Raw genomic sequence first — 14,724 nt, forward strand, 5'->3', positions numbered from 1 at the left:
AGTTCGAGTTCCAACCAGTGAGCCTTCCGCACAGCAATCACCTATCTGTTAGTGATGTCTTACATGGAGTTCGAGTTCCAACCAGTGAGCCTTCCACAAAGCAATCACCTGTTAGTGATGTCTTACATGAAGTTCGAGTTCCAACCAGCGAGCCTTATGCACAACTATCAGCCATTTGTTAGTGATGTCTTGCATGGTGAACAAGTTTCAGTGGAGCTTCCAGATTAAGGCAGACTCAGAAGAAAGGCTTGGTATTCTACTTCTGAAAACCAGCCAGTGAAAGCTCGCTGGATCACAGTGGTCTGATCCGCCGCCCATCGTGGAGATGGCACAACATCCGGCGACATGTGCATGGTCTTGCCAATGAGTTGAGGGCCAATTTGATGGCACCTCTGGTAGCATAGTGGTTATGAATCAGTCTGCAAACCTTAAGGTCAGCAGTTCAAAACTACCAGCTGTTCCACAGGAGAAAGATGAGGTTTTCTGCTCCGGTAAATTAGATTCACAGCCTCAAAAATGCTGTACAGGGTCACTATGAGTCGGAACCGACTCCAAGGTGCATAACCACCACCAACAATAACAGCAAGTAACAAGACCAGACATCAGATGTTGAATTTGAGCTTCTGACATTTTTTTCTCTTCATGGTCCCTGTGAGTCCTAGAAATAACAGAAGAGAGGCAGGGAGAAGGACTTGGATCCATTGCCTTGGGTTAGGAAGTACTGACCAGCATCAGCTATGTGTGTAGCTTTGGGGATGAGGCCGAGGAGAGAGCCAACAAGTCAAAAGTTCAAGGATGCCTGGTTTCAGACATATGATGTGTTAGAACATGCAACAGGCTGGTTAGACCAGAGAAATCCCATCACCAACAAAGGAGAAACCAAACGCAAAGTTAGCTGGAGGCAGGGACAGGTAGGTGCTGATTGTGAGTTTGACCACGATTAACCACCAAAGGCCAGGTGCCATCAGGTTGATATGACGCAGGGTGATCGCCTGTGTCTCAATGTAGAACTGTGTGTCATAAATATTTGGCAAGTATGTAGGTCACCAGGGTTTTCTTCCGAGTTACCTCTGGGTGGCCTCAAACTGCCACCGTGTCAGTTAGCACCATACAGGGACTCCTCATCGGTGACAGACCCAGCGAAATCAGGACCCTCTTGTATTTCATAAACATGCTGTTGTGAAATGAATGCCAACATGAAAACATTTATGGCATTTAAAAAAACAACAACATTGTAATCATGCAATGAAATGAAATACGATAGGGTGAGTATAAAACTGATGTTCCCCCATGTAAACTATCACACAATTCACAATAAAAACTTAAAAACAAAACCCTCTTCTTGATAGCATCAGTTTTATTTTCTATAACGTTTAATTGTGAAAAGTTACTGATTAGAATTTAACTGTAGCCAACTTCTAAGTTTAACTTCTTAATATAAACATTTTAGGAGCCATAGGAAACCAGATGTCTTGGTGTGGTGCTGTAGGATAAGCACTGGACTCCTAACCACAAGGTCAATGGTCCAAACCCACCAACCGCTCCTGGAAAACCCTATACAGGGTTGCTATGAGTTGGAACCAACTTAACAGCACTGAACAACAACAGCATAGGAAACACACAGATTCTCCCACCACAACACAATGACTGTCATTTCTAATGAGTTCCTTCCTTTGATTCAGGATCTGAGGTCTGATTTTTTATAGGCCAAAACAATACTAAAACTCCCAAATCGCTAGTAACCTTAAAATGATACTCAAACTCCCAAATCATTGTTTTTGCCCCTACGGATCCAGCAAGGTTAGTCCGGACAGAGTCAGTCCCGTGTGACATCAACAATCCACTACGGAAGCCACCCCGGTACTCAGACCTGCACATCAGCCAGACGCTCCCTAAAACCAACAAAATTAACAAGGTAAGCCTGGGCTTCTGGGGGCTGGCTTTGGGCAGGGCTCTTAGGTCAGCTGGGCCTTTCCAGCTCTGTTGTTGGTGTTGAATAAAGTTGGGGGGCTTCCAGTGATTTGTGCAGGGATGGATGTGCCAGCCACGTGTCTAATTTTGAGACAGGGAAGATGAAATGAGAATGAATAACTGTGCCAAGGGGAGGGGTGTGCCAGGGAGCAAAGAAGAAACTGAAAGAGCTTCCTTAGTGGCCCAGACCTGCCCGCTCTGCCCTCTGAGACATTTTGCCATCTGCCAGCCTCAGCTTTGCAGATGGTTCTGGGCTTTTCCAACACATCTGTTGAATCGGACAGCCAAGGGGTGGGGTCTATTTCTGAGCTCCTGGTTGGAGATGGAGCGGATAGATGCTGCATGGGTCCAGGTGCCTGGTTAGCAGCGGACTCTGTGCATTTCCTTCCAGGGTGGTTGGGAAATTTCCAGCAGAGTGTCCATGCCCTTTGTTTGGTCTAGAGAGCAGGCTGCACCAAAGCTTTCCTGGGAATACTTCCCTCTCCTCGACAGGGAGGCTGGAGGGAGAAGGGGTTTAGGCAGGGCTTTCTGGATTGATCTGGAAGGTAACATTCACATCCAACATGGTGACCAGGGCTTAGAGAAGTACCATACCAGTGTAGTTGAGAGTGTATACAGCGCAGGTCCTCCTAAGGAGGCGGGCATCATGGGCCTGGGTTCAGGTCTCAGATGTCATCAGGTGATACCCATGGCCTTGTATTGGCCAGGCATGGTCTCAGTGCTCACAGAGCTCGAGTCTTTCATGAATGAGTTTGGACCACATCACTCTTGGCTTAAACACCATCCAGTGGCTTTTTTTTTTTTTTTTAAAGAAAACTCATATTTCTGCTGTCTCAGACATCTTCTTCCATGCCTCCCCAGAAAAAGCAATGTGTTTTTTCTCTGTTGGGCATCACCCACTGTTTTCACTACTGGGGTTCAGAGTCAGTCAGCAGCTGGCATCTGTGACATCACCCTAAGCTGGGAACTTGGTCTCTGGAGGCAGGTAGACCTGGCAGCCAGTCTTGGCTTCTTCCACTAACTAGCTGTGAAACTTTGAGTAAATAACTTAATCTCCCGAGCCTCAGTTTTCCTGTATGTACAATGGGTATGTTTCAGTTATCAACCGCGGCACAACAAACCGCCCCAAAGTGAGTGGTGTACAACAACCACTTTTTTCATGCTCATAGCACAAAATTCAGGAATATTTCAACAGTAAGGATGCCATGGGGATGACTTCTGTACAGCAGCTAGCTAACTTCCTCTGACTTCACGAGGGGGAAGGAGAATCAAACTCCTCCATCCAAGGCCAATTCCTACTAGGCAGAGGTCGGACATGCCTCCACTCTCTCTTCTCCCTCACTGATTCTGACACCAACTGGCTCTCATACAGCAGTGTCTTCACTGCTGGGTTCAAGAATTGATTGCAGTGGCCCTGCAGAGCTCACAACCCATAACCACAGTGATGGGTTTATTAGGGAAGTAAACAAGGTACAATTCAGGATTGGAATACATCTTCCAATCAGGACAGCCTCTTCTCAGCTGTGCCTGCAGGTACACCTCTGGTCCTTGACCTTTGAGTCACGTGGTCTTTTAGCTTCTGTCCTGCTCAGGCAACGTGACAAAGCTCGTTTAGAGGACACACCACTCCGTCAGAAGCGTCCGCCCAAAGGGGCTCAGCTCTAGCTCCATGCATTGGCAAATCTAACCCTCTGATCCTGCCTGGATCCACTCTGTGAGCTCCCGCCCGAAGGCACTCAGCTTTACTTGTTCTGTGGGCCAGGAAGCCCACTACTCTGCCTTGTTCCCTTGGCTCTGGTGCTGCTGATTCTCTGGTATCAGAGTTTTCTGTTCCTGGATCAAGGAGGTTTGATGTTCAGGGATTTCAGGTCCCTCAAGAGGACTTACTCCACTCCAGCTCTTCTTTCTTAATGTAACTTAATCTTTTGATGTAACTTAACCACCACCACCTTCCCCCCAGCTTCTGAGATGGCTCATTTTATACCCAGCAGGATGGCAACACTGACCAATCCCCACATTTGAGTTCCATGTTTTTATAATCACAGTAGACACTGTTAATAATTACTCACAGTCCACTGGCATTTATACACTCCATCAGAATCCCCCACCTTCTCTGACACAGACCCAAAAGGAAAAGTCATTTGGTAGGAGTTACAAATACTAGAAGGAGCTCTGGCAGCATAGTGGTTACAAATTGGGCTGCGAACCTTAAGGTCAGCAGTTTGGAACTACCAGCCACTCCGTGGGAAAAAGATGAGACTTTCTGCTCCCGTAAAGATTTACAGCCTCAGAAACCCTGTACAGGGTCTCTATAGGTTGTAACTGACTCCACGGCACTTAACAACAACAACAAATACTAGGGCAGAAGAACTGTATTAGATAATCCACTGCCCCCCAGTTTATTTCCAATGTCTAGGAACTCAACCAGGAAAACTCTAACAGAGGCTGGAATATTCTAGAACAGGTATTTTATGACCCACTCAAAGACCAGCCCACACCCATTTGCGTGCATATTATTTACGATTGCATTTGTGGTACAATGCGAGAGTTGACCATTGATGACAGGCTGTCACCTAAAACCTAACTCACCTACGAAACTTACAATATTTACTGTCTGGCCCTTAACAAAAAAGGCCCCTGATCTAGAAGCTCCTTCACTCACATGCCTGGTGGCTGGGTGAGCATGGTCCTGGGCTGGACTCAGTGTCCACACTTGCAGTGCCTATCAGGGAATTTTCCTTTGGTCTGGGCTCCCTTCCAGTATAACTACTTCTTCCTCGGCATCCCAGAGCTCAAAGAACGACTGTTTCAGCAAACATCATGGAAGCTGCTCGGCCTCTTATAATCCAGTGACGGTGATGCCCCTTCTTCCGAGCTCCACTGATCGAAGCAGCTATAAGCCTGCTCAGATTCAATACGCAGGCGCCACCTCTAATTCCAACAACAGGCTGCTAACTCGGGGGTACTGTGGAAGAAACTTCTGGTGATCTACTTCTGAAAAGTCAGCCACTGAAAACCCCCATAGAGCCCAGTTCTGCTATGACACATGTGAGGTTGCCATGAGTGAGAATTGTCCCAACGACAACTGCATTAATCAGGTATCAGGTGGGGTCCACTTATCCTTATCTATCTGCAGAAGATACAGAGTCTAGGCGAGGGGCCCCCCATGCTGGGAGACTGAGAACTGGGAAGGAGTGGGGGGCCTGTAGCCCACTCTCACCTTTGTCAGGTCTGGAGGCATGAGGGAGTCAGAGCCCTGTGGAGACCCTTCCCTCTCCCATCACAGACACAGGCAGCCTCTGAGTGTGAGATGAGGCAGTGACGCAGGCCACATGGACCAGCCAGGGTGACATTGTTCTGCCTGTCTGCCAGCCAGAGAATCTGATAAGGGAAAGAAATTAACCTCCATTTAGAAAGCGGCTTTGACACGAAGGTGGACAAGGTCTACCAGAGGGCTGGGTTGTTTTTCCCCCGCTTTCTCTTCTCACTGGCTTCATGCAGATTCTTTTTGTCAGACAATGATGTGGTTAGTGTAATAGATTTCAGAGGCACTTTGGTCTGAAGATGTCCTTTTTTTATTGCTTTTTGGCTCCTTCACTGCTGCCAAGCTCAGTCAGTCCAGGTTCACAAAACTCTGCCTTTTCCCCAAGCAGTATGGCTAGACTTTGGATTCTGGAGGTAGGATGCCTGGGCTTGAATGCAGCTCCTTCACTTGCTGTGTGACTGTGGACCAGACATTTTAATATCTCTCTGCCTTAGTTTATCCCTCTGCAGAATGGGCAGCCTGGTAGTACCTATTTCATGGAGTAATGAAGAGGATCTGATGCAGTGATTTGTGGAAAGGCTTGAGTCCAACCAACACTGGCTACTCAGAACATAGCAGGAGCTTGGTGGTGAAGACGGAGGGAGAGAACGAGGGAGAGGAAAGATAAGGGAGGTGTAGAGGAAGAGGAAGAGAATGACCTATAAACCCAGAACCATGGACTTCATTGTAACTCTCAGCAACCCCATAGGGCAGAGTAGAACTGCCCCATGGGTTCCCATGGCTGTCAGTCTTTATGGGAGGAGACTGAGAAACAGCTGGTGGATTCAAACCACAGACCTTGGCATTAGCAACTGAGTGCTTAATCATTCGATCAGTAGGGCTCCTTGACTGAAGTATAAGAGGAAGAAAGAGGAGGTGAGAGGAAGGCAAGGAAGACACAGTCTAGTGAGAAAAGACCTTCTGTCCTCTTCTCTCCATCCCTCCAGCCCTCCCCCATTTCCACCTCTCCCACCCTTCCTTCATCCCTCCCTCTCTCCCTTCATTGCCCCCTTTTCCTTCATCCAGCACACATCTAGTGAGGGAACGCACTGAATCTGGTCCATTGCTAAGTGTTGAGGACAGAGAGATGAATGTATTGTATCTCTAGCCTAGAAGGTGAGACAGACAAGTAGGTTGAGAAGGCCCGGGTTGCTGGACTAGCAGAGGAGTGAAGACAACGTACCTGGTGGGGCGGGAACATATGGGAGCTGCCCACAGGAGGGCAGATCTGAGCTGCATTTTCAAGAATGATTAGGAGGATTCCTGCAGGTAGACATGGACAGACTTAATAGCTGTCCCAAGCCTTGAAGATGTGAAATGGCCTGGATTGTGTTGGGAACCCTGGGCCACTTAACATGACCAAGGTTGACAATACATGGATACAGTGATGGTTTTGGCAGCAGAAGGTGGTGTATGCCCCAGTGCAGTCTAGATGGTGCACATCATGGACCAAAGTTCTTGTAGCATGTTCCATCACTTGAGCATGGTTTTTATGCCAGTTCCTTCTCGTGGAACACCAACTTTTAGCATAAATCTTACTGATTTCTAAGCTGAGAAAATGACTCCCTTTTTGTAGGATGAATATAGAAACTTCATGAGTAGATGTTCAAAGAGGAGATGCTTCCAAGGACGGTATAACTGTTGCCATCGAGTAGATTCTGGCTTACAGTGATTCTACAGGACAGCCTTGAACTGCCCATGGGTTTCCAAGGCTACAATCTTTATGTGGAAGAAAGATGAGGCTTTCTGCTCCGGTAAAGATTTCCAGTGTCAAGAACCCCATCCCAGGTGGCTGAGAGTCAGAACCGACAGCAGCAGTATCATCTTTATGGAAGGAGGCTGGCAGATCTTTCTCCCACAGAGCATCTGGTGGATTTGAACAACCAACCTTTAGGTTAGCAGCAAGCACTTCACTACTGTGCCACCAGGGATCTTTGGAAGATGGCTAGGTAGATGATTTACATGTTCCTGTATCCGGAAATGGCATAGGCATTCTGCCTGATGTGGTTCTGTTGGATAAGCCCTGAATTGGTAACTACATGGCTAGCAGATCAAACCCAGCAGCCACTCTCAGAAACCCAATACAGAGTCACTGTAAGTTGGAATCGACTTGACAACACACAACAACCACAATATCTTCCTTTAGAAACCTTGTGTGCCCCATTAGGCTGAGTGAGAACAGCTCTGTGTCACAACCCAGCCACCTGAATCTTAGCTCCACATGCTATGACATGTCATTCCCTAGATTGGCATGTCCGTTGCCATGGGAATGTAATTACCATTTGATCAATAAGGAGACAGTCAGAAGGCTGCTTCAGTAATGCCCTGCTCCTAAAATCGCATCAGCCACTTGCTTGACAAGCGGCTGGCATGCACTTGCCTGGAATGGTGGGTCTATTTCCAAGTGATCTCACCTTTATTTTCCCCCCAGTGGGTCCTGAATCATATTGGAAGGATCCATTATTTCAGGAAGAATTCTGTAGCCTAGAGACAGGAAGGAGTTCTTCTGTGGCTCTGTAGGATTAGCACTGGGTGGCTAATCTGCAACATCCATGGTTCAATGCCATCAGCCGCTCCTTGGAAACCCTATGCAGGGTCACTCTGAGTCAGAACCAACTCAACAGCACTTAACAACAACATTAGAGACATGAGTCCATCCAAGGAATGACTATACTACAAGTATTTCTCTCTATATATGGTTACAGTCAAGTTTCACCATTTCTTGGAGCCCCAGTTTCCTCCAGAGGTAACACCCCTTTTGGAGATTTACTGCCAGAATTTCATTAATTAACAAAAATGTGTCATCAGGATGTGTGCTGCCAGGGAGATGGAGTGGACACACAATTCTCTCTTCCTCTAAGTGCAACTAAAATCCCTGGACTTTATATGGAAAACAAGTACAAGGGAAAGAAATGAAAATGAACCAAGAAAGGTGTGAGGAGGCCCATGGAAGACTGAATAGGACGTTGGGACATAAGGAACTACACATCATTGATGTATCCATTTCTTTTTGCCTCATTTATCCCAAAATCAGAGTTGAAGAGTTCAGAAACCCTGAAATGCCAATAGACAAGGGCAAAATGAGCCCCAACGAAAGCTTGGCCCCCTGTGTCACAGAATCAGGATGGGCCAACCTTGCAAAACAGAAAAAAATCTCTTAGAAAACAACTCGTCTGTTCTAGCCAAGGGCTACAGAACAAACTGGGGCCCCACCTACACCCATACCAGGCTGCCTCGACTCCCACCCTCACCAGGCTGTCAGGGGGGTCCCCCAGCCCTCTGCTCGAGTGCTTGAAGAAAAGACTGAGTAGGAAGGTAGGACTTCCAATTCCCCCCACATCCCAGGATCACTGGGGCTTCTGGACTTCCATCCCATTCAGCCAGACTCTTGCCCTTGATCCTCTTCTCTGAGATAGAATCAGGGGAAATCTTGCAGAGTTCGAAATGTCAACACCACTAATGAGGCTACCCTGGACTCCTGGTGTGGCACTGTAGGATTAGCACTGGACCACGAACCTCAAGGTGGGTGGTTCAAACCCACCAGCCACTCTTGGAAACGCTGTACAGGGTTGCTATGAGTCGGAACCAACTTGATGGCACTTAACAACAACGAGGTCAGCCAGCTCCTATCAATGTAGGACACATGGAAAGTGGCAATAAGGCACTCCTACCTGTCCCAGCTCTGGTAATGTAGTGGTTACAAATCGGGCTGCTAATCTCATGGTCAGCAGTTCGAAACTACCAGCTGTTTCGCAGGAGAAAGATGAGACTTTCTGCCCCTGTAAAGATTTAGAGCCTCGGAAATCCTGTACAGGGTCGCTATGAGTCAGAACCGACTCCATGGCACATAACCACCACCACCCGTGTGTCCCAGTGGGAGTACCGCCATTCGGGGTCTGTGATAGATCTAGAATTCTCACCTCCACCCAGCACAGGCCAAGGAGGGAACCTGGAAGTCTCCCATGACCTGGTACTGACAAGGTGGCACTAGCAGCTAGCTCAAATTGTCATTAGTCATTAAGTTGTTAGCCCTTGTGTAATAACAGTGAAACCTCGCTCGTCCTGCTCGTCCTCAAAATCATTCATGTTTGAGTCCGTCGTTCCAGCTGTTGTGTCCGTCCATCTCCCTAGAGGTTCACCTTTTTATTGTTGATGGTCTACTTTACCAACCATGATGTTTCCTTCACAAATTGTCTTTCCTGGTGGCTTGTTCAAAACAAGTGACCCCATGTCTAGTCAGTCTGACTTGTAAGGAGCATTCTGGTTGTATTTCTTCTAAGACTGATGTGCTAAAATAGGTTTAAGTAAGATTCCGAGTCTCGTAATATAATGCCTGAATGTCCAGGTGTCCATTGACAATTGTCACATCGAGAGTCAGGAAAAACTGGCAATCAATAGACACTAATCCTTGGTGACAGGGACTTTAGAATTATTTGACAGTAATTTTAAAGCAGCCATCATAAAAATACTTCAATGAATAATTCTGAACATTTTTTAAACAAATGGAAAAAATAGGAAGTATCAGCAAAGAACTAGAAGATACAAAGAGGAACCAAAAGGAAATTTCAGAAGTGACAAGTACAAAACCTCCCCCCCCCCCCCCACCCACCCCCCGCGAAAAAAAAAAACATCTCAGTGGCAGAAGAGATGATTAAGTAAACACCAAAGAAACCCACACCAAGACACTTCTGGTACTTAAAATGCTTCTTCTTCATGTCTAGAAGAAATGACCACAAATAGACATTTAGTCCCTCCCGGTTATGGAGGCCAGAAGTCTGAAATCATGGTGTTGGCAGGGTGGGTTCCTTCTAGGGGCTCTAGAGGAGAATCCTCTGTCCTCTGGCTCCTTGGACATATCCCTCAGTCTCTGCCTGTCTTCACAGACTTTCCCCTCTGACTCTGCACATCTTCTTTTGTGTCTGATAAAGACTTGTCGTGGATGCAGGGCCCACACTAATCCAGGATGGTCTCAGCTGGAGATCCTTACTTTCGTTTCACCCACAAAGACCCTTATTCCAGAGAGCGTCACATTCTGAGTTCTGGGTGGACACATCTTTTGAGGACTGTAATACAACCCACTGCCCTCTCATGCCTCACCTCATACCACAACCACTCCAAGGATGTGCACTTGGACCCACAGCCACTCTGAGGATGTGCGTGTGTGGACCCTCGGTCCTTCTGAGGATGTGCATGTGGACCCTTGGTCACCCTGAGGATGTGCGTGTGGTGGATGTGCATGTGGACCCTCAGTCACCCTAAGGATGTGCGTGTGGACCCTCGGTCACCCTGAGGATGTACGTGTGGACCCTTGGTCACCATAAGGATGTATGTGTGGACCCTCAGTCACCCTGAGGATATATGTGTGGACCCTCAGTCACCCTAAGGATGTGCATGTGGACCCTCGGTCACCCTGAGGATATACACATAGACCCTCGGGCACTCCCAGGATGTGCTGTGTTGGCATGGACCCGCGGTAACTCTGAGGATGTGCCCATGGACTTTGACTTCACCCTGACTTGGGAGTTAACTCAGGGTGAGCAGAGACAGTGCTGTTTCAATCTATGACGCTGGCAGCACACACTCATGCCGCTCATGTACTGCTGGGCTGCGGATTCTTTAATAAACACTCCAGAGGAGAGGTGTTAGGGTGGAAAGAACACTCTGGACACCTTGGCGTGGGGTTTTCAAGAATCAGAGAGGCACAGGAAGCGTGGCTGTCACCTATGTGGCTCTCATTACATGGCGACCTTCCACTTCGGGGTGCAGAGAGTGGACAGGAATTTGACTTTAGAAGCTCTTCCTCCCATAGCTGGATGCAACCCCATGGGGATGCTGAAGAAAAGGGCAAGAGTTACTGAGGATGCTGGGATGGGGGTGCATTCTCACTGCCTTCCTGTGGTTCCCCTGACCCTGCCCTATTTTCTTTCTGCAGGACCACATCCCTGTCCCTTACCAGCCAGATTCCAGCAGCAACCCTTCATCCACGACATCATCTACTCCCTCTTCACCAGCGCCCCCACTCCCACCAAGCGCCACGCCGTCTTCTCCCCTGCACCCCTCGCCGCAGTGCACAAGACAGCAGAAGAACTTTACCCTGCCAGGTACCTTCCATGATGCAGAGATGCGGGGGATACAGGCTTGGAGGGCAGGGACTAGGGAAAGGCTTGGGTGTACACTGAGCCATGATGGGGTCAGGCCCTTCTTGAAGAATGGAGATCAGAGAGGGGCGGGAAAGGCGTGTGGACTGAGCTGTACCAAGTGCAGGGCGATTGTCACATATTCTAAAAGAGTTCAGTTGCCATCGAATCGGCTCCAACTCATGGTGACCCCCTGTGTGTCGTAAGAGTAGAACTGTGCGCCGCAGTGTTTTCAGGGCTGATTCTGTGGATGCAGTCACCAGGACTTTCTTCCGTGGTGCCTCTGGTTGGACTAAAACCTCCAACCTTTGTACCAACCAGAGTCACTGCCCACTAGACCAGTGCTTATTTTAAATTAAATTCATTTAATAAATTTCAATGTCATTTCAAGGGCTTAGTAGCTTGGTGCCACTAGTGGCTACCTTATTTGGCAGCAGGACATACTGCACATTGCATCATCATGGAATGTTCTATTGGGCAGTGCTGGTTGGGCTGATTTCCTCCTGAGCCAGTGAGTTTCACCAGGGGGCTGTGGGGAGCAGGTGTGTGTATGTGTGGGGAGTGATCTCAGGTTCTGAGTCAGCCAGGACACATATCCCAGGCTCAGCAAGCACAGTGAAGGGAATAGAGGTGCATGGAGGCCCAGCTTACACTGGGAATATCCAGACACAGCCGTCCAATTGAGGACAAGCTGTACCTGTCAGCTGGATGAGCAGTAGAACTTGTCAGATACAGTACTGGAAGATGAACCCCTTAGCATGGAAGTCACTCAAAATGCAATTGAAGATGAACTGCCTCCTCAAAATACAGTTGGCCATGATGACTAGAGTAAAGCTTTGGGGATCTTCATTTGTGGATGGGGCACAGTCAATATGAGGAGAAACTGCTGCAAGCATCCATTAATAATCAGAACATGACGTGTATGTATGTACCAAGTATAATCCTAGGAAAATTGGAAGTTGTCAAATATAAAATGGAACATATAAAGATCAATATCCTAGGCATTAGTGAGCTGAAATGGACTAGGATTCAAAATGGTATTGGCCATTTTGAATCTAACAACTACATGGTTTACTATGCCAGGAACAACACATTCAAGAAGAATGATGTTGCATTTATCATGGGGAAAAAAAAAATGTCAGGCTCTATCTTGAAATACAATGTTGTCTGCAGTAGGATATATCCATTTGCTGATAAGGAAGACGTACGGAGGCCTGGTGTGGCACTGTGGGTTAATGCGCTGGACTGCAAAGTCAGTTTGAACCACAAGGTCAGCAGTTCAAGCTCACTAACTGCTCCTCGGAAACCCTCTGCAGGTTCGCTGTGGGTTGGAACCAACTTGACAGCATTTAACAACAACAACATAAGGATGACCAGTTAATACCGCTATTATTCAAATGTCTGTACCGACCTCTAAAGCCTGTGATGATGAAATCAAAGATTTCTACAATTTCTTCAGTCTGAAACTAATCAAGCATATAATCAAGATGCATTGATATTTACTGGTGATTAGAATGTGAAGGTTGGCATCAAGGAGGTAGGAAAATATGGCATTGGTGATAGAAATGATCCTGGCGATCATAGGATAGAATTTTATAAGATCAATGACTTATTCATTGCAAATGCCTTTTTTAAACAACAGAAAAGGCAACTTTACACATGGACCTTACCAGAAGGAATGCACAGGAATCAAATTGACTACATCTGGGAAATAAGACAATGGAAAAACCCCATATCATCAGTCAGAAAACCAGGCCCGGGTAGACTGGAACAAACCATTAGTTGCTCCTATGCTAGTTAAGGCTGAAGATGAAGAAAATGAAAACAAGTCTACGAGAGCCAAAATATAGCCTTGAACATATCCCACCTGAATTTGGAGATCATCTGAAGATTTGCTTCATTACAGACTAGTGACCAAAGACCAGAAGAGTTGTGGTATGGCATCAAAAACATCATATAGGAAGAAAGCAGAAGGTCATTAAGAAGACGAGAAAGAAGGAAAAGACCAAAATGGATGTCAGAAGAGACTCTGAAACTTTCTCTCCAGCATAGAGATGAAAACAAATGGAAGAAATGTGGATGGAAAAGAGTTGAAGAGCAAATTTCAAAGAGCAGCTCAAGAAAACAAAGTCAAGTATTATGATGAAATGTGGAAAGACCTGGAGTTAGAAAACCAAAAGGGAAGAACATGCTCAGCATTCTCTAACTGAGGGAACTGAAGAAAAAATTCGAGCCTTGACTTCCAAAATACTGCATGATGCAGAAAGCATCAAGAGAAGATGGAAGGAATATACAGAGGTCACTGTACCAAAAAGAAATGATAGATGTTCGACCATTTCAAGAGGTAGCATATGATCAAGAGCCAGTAATCCTGAAGGAAGAAGTCCAGGGTGCATTGAAGGCATTGGCAAAGAACAGGGCAGTGTGAATGATGGAATACAATTTGAAATCTTTCAACAAACTGATGCAGCACTGGAGGCACTCATTCATCTATGCCCAGAAATTTGGAAGGCAGCTTCCTGGCCAACTGACTAGAAGAGATCCATATTTTTACCTGTTCCAAAGAGAGGTGACCTAAAAGAATGCAGAAATCATTGGACAATATCATTAATATCTCAGACTAGTAAAATTTTGCTAAAGATAATCCAAAAGTGGCTGCAAACATACATTGGCAGAGAACTGCCAGAGGTTCAAGCCAGATTCAGACAAGGACATGGAACGAGGGATATCATTGTTGATGTCAGATGGTTCTTGGCTGAAAGCAGAGAATACCAGAAAGATTTTAGCCTGTACTCTTATTAGCTATGCATTGACTTTGGATTGTGTGGATCATGACAAACTATGGACAACATTGTGGAGAATGAGTATTCTAAAACACTTAATTGTTATCACGAGGAACCTATACATAGACCAAGAGGCAGTTACTTGAACAGAACAAGGAACATTGAATGGTTTAATATTAGCAAAGGTGTGTACCAGGGTTGTATTCTTTCACCATACTTATTCAACCTGTATGCTGCGTAAATAATCTGAGAAGTTGGATTATTTGAAGAAAAATATGGCATCAGGATTAGAGGAAGACTCATTAAAAACCTGTGATATGCAGATGATACAGCCTTGCTTGCTGAAAGCAAAGAGGATTTAAAATACTTAATGATGAAGATCCAAGACCACAGCCTTCAATATGGATTGCACCTCAATGTAAAGAAAATAAAAATCCTCACACTGAACCTACAAATGTACATGGATCAAGAGGCAATTGTTCGAACAGAACATAGGAACACTGAATGGTTTAAAATTAAGAAAGGTGTG

General features: G+C 46.3%; 1 protein-coding gene across 1 annotated transcript in view; it reads left to right on the forward strand.

The window, feature by feature from the left end:
* KSR2 (kinase suppressor of ras 2) overlaps window positions 1-14,724 on the forward strand; it is a 479,616-nt gene that overhangs the window by 378,922 nt on the left and 85,970 nt on the right. The window contains exons 9-10 of the mRNA XM_006865465.1: window positions 1,789-1,915; window positions 11,208-11,376. Of these exons, the coding sequence (XP_006865527.1) occupies window positions 1,789-1,915; window positions 11,208-11,376 (296 nt within the window). The remainder of the gene's footprint in view (window positions 1-1,788; window positions 1,916-11,207; window positions 11,377-14,724) is intronic.

This window comes from Chrysochloris asiatica, unplaced genomic scaffold (assembly GCF_000296735.1).
Source record: "Chrysochloris asiatica unplaced genomic scaffold, ChrAsi1.0 scaffold00078, whole genome shotgun sequence".
NCBI lineage: Eukaryota > Metazoa > Chordata > Mammalia > Afrosoricida > Chrysochloridae > Chrysochloris > Chrysochloris asiatica.